General features: G+C 41.5%; 1 protein-coding gene across 1 annotated transcript in view; it reads left to right on the top strand.

Annotated features, from left to right (window-relative positions):
- ADAMDEC1 (ADAM like decysin 1) overlaps positions 1-4,646 on the top strand; it is a 31,892-nt gene extending 27,246 nt beyond the window's left edge. Inside the window, exon 14 of the mRNA XM_078149102.1 lies at positions 4,228-4,646. Within this exon, the coding sequence (XP_078005228.1) occupies positions 4,228-4,267 (40 nt within the window). The 3' untranslated portion in view covers positions 4,268-4,646. The remainder of the gene's footprint in view (positions 1-4,227) is intronic.
- Positions 4,647-12,540: the final 7,894 nt, after the last annotated feature.

The raw sequence follows: 12,540 nt of genomic DNA, 5'->3' as shown, positions 1-12,540 counted from the left end.
CATTTTGCCATTGCATCATGATACTTAGCCATCTCTAACTGAATTCCTTGCTGTTATTATTCTAATTGAATTCCCCAGAGCTTCAGTTCTGCGCTTTGCAAACCTTAAAACTCAATGTAAATGCATGTTGTTGTTACTATTATTAAACATATTAATAATCTGTAACTTCTCCTCTTTTCTTAGTTGCCTAACTTCTGGCCCACTCCCTGCCTTGTAGTAAATAATTTTACCTCATATTTCATTAAAAATGCATACTCCCTCAAATTCCTGCCTCTATACCCCCAAATATTTCTGACTTTACCCATCTTGTCTGTCTTCCTTCCATTCTCAATGGATGAAGTCTTCTGCTTCTTTGCCAAGGCAAAGTTATGTCTTTGTTTTCTTGATTCCATACTCTCCTGTTTTCTCTGTGACTTCATGCCATTACTAATTCCATTGACTTGTTCAACCAACAAAAACATATTAAATATTTCTGCTCTGCTAGGCATTGGGCCAGACACTAAGGATACAGGAAAAAATATGGATCAGACCCTGTTCTCAACAAGCTAGAGAGTTGGGGGGTGGGGTGGGAGTGGGGTGGTAATTACTGAAGAGGGAAAAAGACAGGAGCACAAATTTCCATAATTATGGAGAACAAATTATGTGTAAAGGAATGATCTAGTCAAAGTGTTATGAACAATTTTAGGGGCAAATATTTGTTCCACATCTTTCTAATTTCTATTTTCTCCCCCTCTAATTAGCTCCTTACTTTCTATCAAATCAAATAAACAAAACAAAACAAACAAAACAAAACAAAAGAAATAAAGTGTGTTCAGGTCTCTACTCTCCTAAAAATAAATAAGCAAATAAAATCAAGAACACTCTTCTTATAATGTTGACCCCTGATGCTGCTATCTTATATCTCCCCTCCCTTTCACTTTTTCTAAAGAATAGACACCCTTTGTTTAGTTGGGCTCCAGATTTGCAAGGGTGGAAGGAGTTTCCACACTTTGTATTCTCAACACAGGTCTGAACCAAAACAACCCATGATATAGAAGAGCCTACCATCCTGTGCAAGCAGATTTCTGTCCACATGATTCTACTCAAACTGGTCTCTTCCAACGTCACAGAGGATCTAAGTGACAAACTCAATGGTCTTTTCTCAGTTCTCACTACTTCTTCCATCAGTCATCTCTATCTTTCTGGCAAGTTGTCTACTCTCTTGGTTTCTCTGTTATATTTGTCTCCTGGTTCTTTGCCAATCTATCCTCTAAATTCTTCTTTGGCTTCTTTGATGGTAAATTTTCCTACTCCCATTCCAGAAGTTCGAATGTCCCCTAAGACTATGTCCTATGTCTTCTTTTCTTTCCTCTCAACCCCCTCTCCCAATGGTGTTCTCAGCTTCCCTGTGATGAAATATCATCCCTACACAGATAACTCATAGATTCCTATATCTACTTCTAAGTTTTCCATGGCCCATCAGGCCCACATCTATTTGCCCACTATAAGCCCGGATGGTACCACAAACTCAAGAGGTGCAAAACAGAAGTCTTTACCTTCCTCTTGAAAGCTGACCCCATCTCAAATTCCCTATTTCTCTTGATGGTACCAAGTTTTTCTGTCCAGCCAGGCTCAAATTCTCCATGTCACTATTCACCTATCACTGTCCTTCACTCCCTACTTAATACTATGACCAACGGCAGAATTTATTTTGTTTAACTATGCTTATTTGGTACAAGGATTTCCTTTCCTTTCCTTTCCTTTCCTTTCCTTTCCTTTCCTTTCCTTTCCTTTCCTTTCCTTTCCTTTCCTTTCCTTTCCTTTCCTTTCCTTTCCTTTCCTTTCCTTTCCTTTCCTTTCCTTTCCTTTCCTTTCCTTTCCTTTCCTTTCCTTTCCTTTCCTTTCCTTTCCTTTCCTTTCCTTTCCTTTCCTTTCCTTTCCTTTCCTTTCCTTTCCTTTCCTTTCCTTTCCTTTCCTTTCCTTTCCTTTTCTTTCCTTTCCTTTCCTTTCCTTTCCTTTCCTTTTCTCCCCCAGGCATTGAGAATAGGGAGAAAAAATGTTTGCTAATTAAAAATAAAATTTATATTAAGCTTTGAAGTTGATAATTTCCAGAGTGCATGGTCTTTTCCTCATTTGTCACAATGACAGGATTGGAATAGATGATTTCTAAGGTTTTTTCAGCTCCATTAGTACTTGTGACCACATATGTCCTTAGGCATTATCAAACTTTTCCTGCTTCCGCAACTAAAAAGTCACCCTCCCTCCTGTCTGTCTCATGGTAACATATCTGATTGCATCTCTTAATACTATTACCACTTTGTATCTCGTTTTATACTGATTTGTGGACATCCCTCATCTCTCTTATTAGATTGTACACTCCTAGAGGACTGAGATAATGTTATTTTTATGATGCATTTTATAGTTTCCATGATAATGACATCTGATATCCAAAAAGAATCATTATCCACTGCCACACCACCATTATCAGCAGCAGCAAAATAGCAACATCTCAAACATAAATAAATAGTATTGAATTCCATGCCAAATTCTCTATTGATTAAATCAACTACCATTTCAATAACAACCATTTTGAAATTATTAAAAAATACATATATACTGCTAGTGAGTTGTTTTCAGTTGTGTCAAATTCTTCATGACCCCATTTGGGATTTTCTTGGCAAAGATACTACAGTGGTTTGCCATTTCTTTCTCCAGCTCGTTTTACAGATGAGGAAATTGAGATGAGCAAGGTTAAGTGACTTGTCTAGAGTTATGCAGCTAACAAGTGTCGAAGTCAGATTTGAACTCAGAATTATGAATCTTCCTGACTCTGGTCTGGTGCTCTATCCACTATGGTGCCTCCTAGCTGCCCTATCTATTTAGTATCTTAAGAATGGTGCAATGCTTTACATACGTGGTCTCATTTGAGACATTATCAACCATTCAAAGTAGGTGCTTTATTATCGTCATTTTGCAGATGAGACAACTGAGTTGTAAGGCAAGGAAATGTCTTTTCCAACTGACAGAGGCAGGGTCTGAAGTCAGTGCTTCCTAATTCTGGGTTCAGCATTCTCTCTCCTCTGCTAGGCTCTTTTATGTCATGAGTTGTTTTGGTTCAGGCCTGTGTTAGGAATACAAAGTGTGGAAACTCCTTCCACCCTTGCAAATCTGGAGCCCAACTATAATTTATAGTTTCTTAGAGTTACCCAGAGCACCTATATCAGTTATCTTCCCCCCTCCTCAAGAAAAAGGGTTATCTTGGTTTTTTTTTTCTACTTGTATCCCAGAACTTAGCATAGTGTTTGGCACATAACAAACACAATAAAATATCATTGCATTCATTCATTTACTCACTCATTCATTCATTTATGCATGCATTCATTCAACAAGAAGATTTAAGTGACTTGTCCAGCTCACAAAGCCAGTAGGTGTTGGAAGCAGGATTTGAACCCGTTTTTCTTGACTCCAAGTTCACTTTGCCACCCACTGTGCCATGGCCCCCTCAAATGCACTATCAAAACATAGTGATGTCAGAAACGCAAGGGTGTTGGGGGCTGGCCAGTTTCCCTTTCTTCTCACTTTCATAGTATCTGACTTCATCTTCACTCCCTGGGTAGTGGGCAAATGAATAAAATGCATTTATTAAGCACTTGTAATGGGCCATGCTCTGTGCCTGCTGCAGAGCATATGCCTACAGAAACAAGGACAGCCCTTGCTCTCAAGGGGTTTCCATTCCAGTGGGGGGAGATACACACAAGGGGAACCAAAAAGGTTGCTGGGCCGGTGCTGGGGCCAGAGGATTTGATTATGGTTCCTGAACAGGTGAATGGGCGGGGGTGGGGGGAGGCTAGATGGGAATAATGTCTGGAACTGGATCCTCATACGGGTTTAGCTCAAATCCTCCCTCTCTCAGGCGGCCCTTCCCAAACTGTCCAGCTGCTACTGTTCTAGTACCTTCCCCTACCAGACTACTTTCCATTTACTTTGTGTATATATCTTATTTTTACCCAATTATTTACATATTGTCTGCCGAGCTTCTTAAGGGCAGGGACTATTGTGGGAGAATGTTGTGTGTGTGCAATTTGTTTTCCCCTTTCCTCATATCTTTATATCCCCCAGATCTTAGTGCAGCATTTCACACATAGTAAATGCTAAAGAAATATTTGGCAGCTTGCTGAGGGGTTGGTAGAAAGAGCAGGAGTCCTGATCCAGACACATTGGTCATCTAATGTATTTTCTCTGATCTAGGCAAGAAGACCGTTCTCTAGACGATGCAATTGAGGCTTGATGAGCTGAAGGGACCTATCTGCCTGAGGTTCTAGAGTCCACACAGGAGAGGATGCGAGATGGGAACACAATTCTTCTAAGTCCAAAGGCTGTCTCCATCATAACTATGGTTTCTGTTTGGGTGATGAAGAGGAGTTATTAGTGAAAACAAGACAGAAACGAGTTGATTTGCTTCTCCTTTCATTTTAGGGTACGCTTACAATCTTCACAAATGTACATTTAACATTTTCCCATTTATCAGATGCTTCTACTTGTGATTGCAATGATATCTCTGCATGTCTTTTATATGTCTTCCACAATCTCTTATGATGATAGGTCTGGGATCGTTGCATGTGAGCTGTGTACATCTTTATGTGACTATTAAAGAAATCTTTGGGTGAGGGGTTTATCTTCTTAGCCTAGATAGTTAAAGCTCATCAGATAAAGTAAACTAAAAAGTACAAGAAACAAATATAGACATGAAACAAATAGCAGTATCATTTTTCTGGGGATTTTCTGCCTCATCATCATCATCTACAATAAAACAAAACAAATTCACACACACACACACACACACACACACAGAGTCTTTGTTCATTTCAGTCACTCTGAAAATGATGCCTTGATGGTCTGTCTCATCTCAACTTCCTCCTTGTCCCTCCCCTCCCCAAGCTGGTGTCATTTACACACTTGACTCACCCACCCAGCCAGAGTATGTCTCAGAGTTACCTATCAAAACATGCTTGGGATGAAGAATGCACGCATTCCCAAGTGTGGACAAGAAAGGAGTAATGGCAGGAATCCCTGGCTGTATGGTCTTGGGTAAATCCCTTTACTTCTCTAGCCATCAGAGTTTTGAATTAGGGTTCAGAAAAGTGACTTCATAAGTTCAACAAGGGAGAGAGATGGATAAACAACATGAGATCTAAAAAGAAAAGACTTTGGGGGGGGCACTATAGATTCAGAAGAAATCATGAGCACATCATGGCAGCCAAAAACCTGGAGGACATTAGTTGTCATTGAGAAATCTAGCATTTGGAATGAGGGAGGCTGTCTTCCCTCTGTCCTGGTAAGGGCAATCTTGAGTGTTATGTTCGGTTTCAACTGCAGCATTTTAGGAAGATATTGGTGAGGTGAAGACGGTTCAGAAAAAATCAGCTAGGTGCGTAAGGGACTTGGATATTATCCCATCCATGCATTGTAGGAACTGGAGATGTTTGATTAGAAAAGATGTAGGGGAGATATGATAGCTGCCTTCAAAATAGGAAGGACTTCTTCAGCCCTGGCAGTGATAGTGGATTTAAGCTTCATATAATTAAAAGTTCTTCACAAGTTGAAATATTCAAGAACATAATAGAACTGACTCTTACAGGAGATAATGAATTGCTCAGGGTTTGTTTTTTTTTAAGTGAAGAATGAATGGCCACTTGAAAAAGATGTAGAAGAACATTCTTTTGAAAGCCTTGTTCCTCTTGATGGCCTTTAAGATACTTATTAGTTCTGTGATTCAGTCATCTAACCCTGTTTGCCTCAGTTTCCTCATCTGTAAAATGAATTGGAGAAAGAAATGGCAAACCACTCCAGGATCTTTGCCAAGAAAACCCCAAGGGACATCCCAAAGAGTCAGACATGACTGACAGCACTCAACAACAAAAACCTATGAGCAAAACCCTCAGTTGGGAGTGAAATACAACGGTGAAATAAGACAAAGATGCTGCAACCCATGAGTTTATATTTGTGTTGAAAGACCAAACTCATGTACTTGAAAAATTAGATAAATGAGTTAAGTAGAAGACCACAGTATGTAAGATATTTCAAGGTAAACAATGATAACATATGGAATGAGTGGATCAGATTTTCCTCCTGAGCCTACTACAGGAATTTAGGGCTGGAATAGGGCACTTTCAGCTTGCCATACCCAGGGCTGTCCATCATGATATCTCAGCAGTCTGCCAGCCAAGTCATGTACTAGATTAGAAAGGTATACACACACACACACACACACACACACACACACCACACACACACACACTTTAAAAGAAAGATCAAGCTTTTTAAAATGTGAAGGGAGGATACAAATCTAGGATCATAAATTCAAAGTTGAAATCAATCTACCTATCACTAAATAGATAAGCATTTTTAAGCACCTGCTGTGTGCCAGGGTTTATGCTAAGTGCTGAGGATAGAAAAAGAAAGCAAAAACAATGTCCATGTTCAAGGAACTCACAGTCTTATGGGGAAGATAACATGTACATACAGGGTACAACAGAGTTTATGGATGACAACTTTAAGAAGAAGGGACTCACTGGAAAAAACTTAGAGACCATATAGTCCAACCCTCCTCATTTTACACAAGAGGAAACTGAGGGCCAAAAAAAGGGCATGATTTGTCCAAAGTCCCACTGGGAAACAATAGCAGAGTCAGAATTTGAACTGAAGTCTTTTGGCTTGAAAATATGTTCTTTTTCCCATGGTAACAAGAGGCTGTGTGTTTACTATTACATCAACACACAGACTCATTATCTCAGTCAGTCATTATAGTGACTGGGAGAAGAGAAGGGCCTGTGTAGCTTGAGGAAGGAGCACTAGCTGTGAAGTCATGGGGCCTTTGTTCCAATGATGGTGCCATTACACTGGTCAAATGTTGGAACCTCTCCATCCTCTAGGCCTTAATCTACCAGTTACTGTCAAATTTCGTGGGTCTGATTGACGTCAGTGTGGATCATCTAATCACTGAAAAAAATTCTGTCATTCTATAGTGAAACTGGTGGTGAAAAATTAATATGTGAATGGATGACTGGAATGAATGAATGAATGAATGAATGAATGAATGAATGAACGAGTGAAAAAGGCATTTAATGGTACTTGATATGTGCCAGATACTGGGTCAAATACTGAGAAAAACAAGATTGTTTCTGCCCACCCTAAGCCCACAGAAGTTTTGTCCTAGTAGGGGGAAGACAACATACATAGAGAAGCGGTGGCCAGGGAGGAGTGATTTGGACAGAGAAAGCCGAGGGGATGGTGATTGGAGACACAGGGCAATTAATTGATGTGTTCTTTCCAAGAATGGTCCTTTTGATTCAATGATTGTTCCCAGACCAGGAGTAGAAAGTGGGACGAGGGTACACATATGGTGGCAGGGTCATAAACATGGCTGGAGAACAGAATCTGAGACTTTGTGTGGGCTAAACATAGGGAACTTCATCAGTTACAGAGAAGGTGCCTACCCGTAGTGGTAAAGGAACTTTTCTCCCCTGGAACTTCCTTATATCAACAAAACCACAGGTACAATCCCTATCCTAAGATAAATATACAAATAAGATCGCTAAAAATCAGTTTGAGATTAAGTCAAAGGAAAGATCTAGACTAGGTAGTAAAAGTAATTTGATGAGGGAGAGAACATTGGTGGGGGCAGAAGGTATTATCAGCAAGAGAATAAGAATCTAGCAGAATATTTCATACCATAAAAAGTAGCTTTGTTGACTTTAGTGTGAGGCAGTTTATAGTATAGTGGAAAGAGTGCAGGATTCAGGTACCTGTCTGAGACTGTTTGGAGTCCACTCTAACCTTACTATCTATAGATTATTGAGGTAAGCTTTTCATGTCATCAAGCCTCCATTATTTCTATATAATGGAGATAGAGGTAGCGTTATATAGTAGTCAGAGGGCCAGTCTTGGAGTCTTGGAGACCAGTGTTCAAGTTGACAAATACAAACCATCGTCTCCTTGTGCAAGACAATCAACCTCTTGGTGCCTTGAGGTGACTTTCTGAGTTAGTTATTAACTGCACTGGTAGAAGGAGTTAGAACACTGGGAGTTCCCCACACTGATGAAATCACAAATGAGGATTTTAATGTCTGCCTTGTTCATTTTACTTGGCTGTTGTTCAGATTGGGAAAGTGATCTGGAGTCTGAACTGTGGGGATTTCCAAGTGGGCAACAAAGAGGGGAAGAAGGGATCCTGGCATATGAAAGGTTATAGACCAGAGAAAGAAAAAGAGCTTCTCTAAGGAGCACCCTGTGTGACCTTGGGTGAGTCATTCAACCTCTGTGGACCTCCTGCCTCCATGTGTTGCTTATAATAAAGTCGTCTAATTAATGCCTCCCTCCTTCCCCCTCCACATTCAATCAATCATTCATTCCTGGGGAGCCCATAGAAAGCCTATAATACAAACCAGGGCTTCTTAAATTTTTTCCACTTGTAACTCCATTTTGCCCAAGAAATTTTTGCACAACTCCAGGTATATAGATATATAAAATAGGTATACAAATCAAACATTTACTGATAATAAATCATAAAATCATACTTTAAAACAATTCCTTGGTATGCATATAATTTTACCATTTATTAATGATGAAAGCAAATTTGCATATTAATGAAATTGATGTGCTTACTGATTTTTACATAGACAATTAAATCTGGGTGGAATATTTGATGCCACAGGACAGAGAGCATCTTCAATGTTTGTCAGAGTTGATCAATATTTTGATTTTGTAATCATCAATGCTGTGTTCAGAAGTAAGGCTGCAATGAAGTCATGTGATGCAATATGAGCAAAAGCTGCCAGAAATACCTCGGATTCATTTTGATTTTGAATTAATTTTTGGTCATTGTGCATTCAGAAACCTACTGCTGTCAAATTTTTCACGGCCCCCATATTCAGTTACATGATCTCATATTGGGTCATGACCCACAGTTTAAGAAGTACTGATACAGACCACAAAAGTTTGAGATCCATTGTTTTAGAAAGTTGTCCTGGTAGTGAACAAGTGTGGAGCAAGAGAATTTCCAAGGTGAAAATCTGAAAAACTGAGAACAAATAAGCAGTCTGGATGACAGTTACACAGATAGAGGTAAGGGCTGGATCTATAATTCATTTGATAATGGAGAATTCCCATGCATGAAAGCTACCTCTACCAGCAAAGGGTGGCATGTTCTACCTGACACAGAGCCTTCTTAGAGAGCCTTCTGAGAGCGCTGAGATGTCAGGTAATTTTCCCAGGGTCAACCAGCCAATATGTGTGAAAGGTGAGCCTTGAATCTTCTTAACTCTAAAGCCCAGTCTCTAGACATTTCACCACTTCCCTTTCTTGGACATCCACCACACATGCAAAGTAAATATAGAGTATTTGGGGGATGGCAACTAAAACATTAATTGGTTGAGAGACAGTAGAGTCAGAGCAGAGCCTGGAAGGTAGTTTAGGTGCCTGGAAATGTAACTAACTATTTTCTTGTCTAGTAGGGAAGTTCTTGGGCAACTAGGGGGCACCATAGTGCACAAAACACCAGACCGGGAGTCAGGAAGACTTACCTTCTTCAGTTCAAATCTGACCTCAGATGCTTACAAGCTGTGTGACCTTGGGCAAGTCACTTACCCTGTTTGCCTCAGTTTCCTCATCTATAAAATGAGCTGGAGAAGGAAATGGCAAACCACTCCAGTATCTTTGCCAAGAAAACCCCAAATGGGGTCATAAAGAGTCAGACAGGACAGAGGCAACCAAAAAAGGGAAGTTCTCAGACTCGAAGGAGGAAATACTGGATTTGTTATGATTTTGAAAAGAATCAAAGGAAAGTCAGAAGAAATTAAAATGTTTTCTTTCTATTGACCCCTAGCAAGGAGAAGCAAACACTACCTCTCCACAGTAATATCTTGATCAGAAATACCAGGGGGGGAAACTTTCTTGTTGCTGGTGAGGCTCCAGGGCAGCCTCACTATGAGATCCATGGAGGACACCTCTATCACCAGCGACTGTTCCCAGCGGATCACCAACATCATGGTGATCCACAAGCACTCCGCCTTCTATCTCTATGAGGCTCCAGGAGTGTCTAGGGATGAGAGGAGCTCACTTAACCTCCAATGAAAAGGAGGCAAGATAGCAAAAGAGGAATGTCTTCTAGGCCTATGTGTGGACTGTGAGGGCATCACTGTGTCTTGGGCCACAGGGACTGGCTTTCAGCCTATTCATCAGAAGCACCAGCCCCAGGTTCACTGGGTAGATGGGTAGGTGGGGAATCAGCATTTTGAGATCTGATGTCAGCAGTATCTACACCCACTTGCAGATTAGTGATCTGGACACCTAGGCTGAAGACACCTTGGGAGAAAATGGGTCAGCCATAGTAGGCTCAACTGAGAGGGTAGTGGTGGCCAAGGAAGAGATGAGGGATGCCCTAGACGGACTCATCACCACCAGTCCTGGACTTAAGTGCCTGCCTACTGAAAGGTCTTTCCCAGTCTGGAGGCCCTTTTGCAGCATGCTTGCCACTGGGCCCAAGAAGGCTTCAGCTGCCACTGTTACTTCCACTACATGCACAATGCCTGGCAGAAGGGCTGGAGGAGCCTACAGGTCTGGAGTTACCCCCTAAAGAGGGAGTGTATCCAAGGGGGAGGCCTATTACCCTGGCGTAGAAAGTCTCTGATCAAGGTGGAGCACCATCCGTCCAGGATCTCTTGGGTTTGCTCTTGTCTGTCCTCCCTCACCCTCTTCTGGCAGAGAAAAATCTGGAAGCAAGCACTTTCCTGACAGCAACCCCATGGACAAGGTGAGGTTGAGTCTCATGATGCCACTTCTACAAACGAAGCTCAAGGAGATTAAGTGATTTGGTCTGGATCTCCCAGGCAGCCAAAGTCCCGTTTGACTCTCCGCTGTCTGCAGGTCTGGAGCACTTGCCTGGCTGCCTACAACTGCACAGAGGGAAAGAATCCCATCGTTGGAGAGTGGCAGGGGTCTTAGAGACCACAGAGTTCAACCTTGGCCCATACAAATGAGAAGGCTGAGCACCAGAGGAAGGAAGAAGCCTCTCTACCACGAACATGTTTCATCCAGTGAAAAATGGCAGCGTTGGGTTTGCTGGCCTTAGAAATCCCTCCTGGCCCCATTTCCCTCCTCCTCAGACCCTCTGCTGGGATTTTGGAATCTGACAGCCTTGGATTTCCCTTTCATGTCCACAAACATGTCACCGCCGTCTTTGTCTTGGGCAATTGCGACCCCTGCTGTCTGAATGCTGGCATTGCATCTACACCCAGCCCTGCCTTGGCTGTGTTTACCTTCCCTGGATATGGAAACCCATGAGGACAATTGACAGCTTTAGGAAAGATTTCCTAAAGGTGGGCCTTCCAGTCCTTTAGAGGAAGCTTTGGGGAGCGGCAGGAGCAAGCAGGCCTGAGACAAGAAAGAGAACTGGCCCCTTCCCTGCCCACCGTCCTTATGCTCCGTGCCATTACCCATTTGGTCACTAGGTGGCTAAAGCTTTAGCCAGATGCCATAGTTGTAGGCAATGTCCTTCTGAAGGAACACAAGTCAAAGATGGAGAGCTGGAAGGGACCCACCTTAGAGGCCTGGGGCCGAGTCTAGTCTCATATTGACTAGAAGTATGAGCAAATTTAACTCCCTGGGCCTCATTTTCCTCATCTGTAAAATGAGGGAACCTGACTATGTGGCCTCTGGAATACCTTCCAACATAGGATCTTGGTACTTTACTGATTTTATTGGGAAGCTCAGTGATATAGAGGAAAGAACTCTGGGCCAAGAGGCGGGAAGGCCTGAGTTCAAATTCAACCTTTGACACTGGTAGTGTGACCCTGGGCAAGCCACTTAACCTCTGTCTGCCTCAATTTCTTCAATTATAGAATATCTCCCAGGGATGTGGTAAGGAATGAATGAGATAATAATATCGTCTGCTTAACACAGAGCCTGGCACGTAGTAAGAGCTATAGAAATGTTAGCAATTATTATTATTGTTGTTCTTGTTGTTGATATCTATCAGAAAGCACATTGATCTTGAAAGGCAATGAGATGTAAAGAAATGTGCTGCCTCTGGCATTAGTTTGAGTCACTGCCTTCTTAGCTTCAGTTTCATTACCTATAAAACAAATATCCCAACAGCTTTACTAATTAGCTCCCAGAGCTATCGTGAGACTCCCAAGTCAAAGTACCTGGAATCAAAGTTCACTGATGATTCTTATTACCCATATGACCTTGGTGAGGTCCCTTAAGCTCCCTGGGCCTCACTTTCTTTTCCTATAGGATGAGAGGATTGGATTAAATGGTCCCCAAGTCTTTAGAACAAGGATTCCATGGAGATAATATATGCCAAGTACTTTGCAAACTTTAAAGGCTTCTAAAAAATATCAGCTATTAAGATTTCTAATATTTGTGCTCTGATGGAGCCAAGCAAGAAGAGGTTCAGTTTATTACTATATAACAGACTATTCTGAAGTTTAACAATTCCACAGTCTTTAAGCTGGAAAGATCCTTTTTAACGAACAATTGAACTGGTCTGCCCTCTACCAC

Source organism: Phascolarctos cinereus, unplaced genomic scaffold, assembly GCF_003287225.1.
Source record: "Phascolarctos cinereus isolate Bilbo 61053 unplaced genomic scaffold, phaCin_HiC Scaffold_2;HRSCAF=192, whole genome shotgun sequence".
Taxonomy (NCBI): domain Eukaryota; kingdom Metazoa; phylum Chordata; class Mammalia; order Diprotodontia; family Phascolarctidae; genus Phascolarctos; species Phascolarctos cinereus.
The sequence above is the reverse complement of the archived record's forward strand: the minus strand, read 5'-3'. Positions and strand labels throughout refer to the sequence as shown.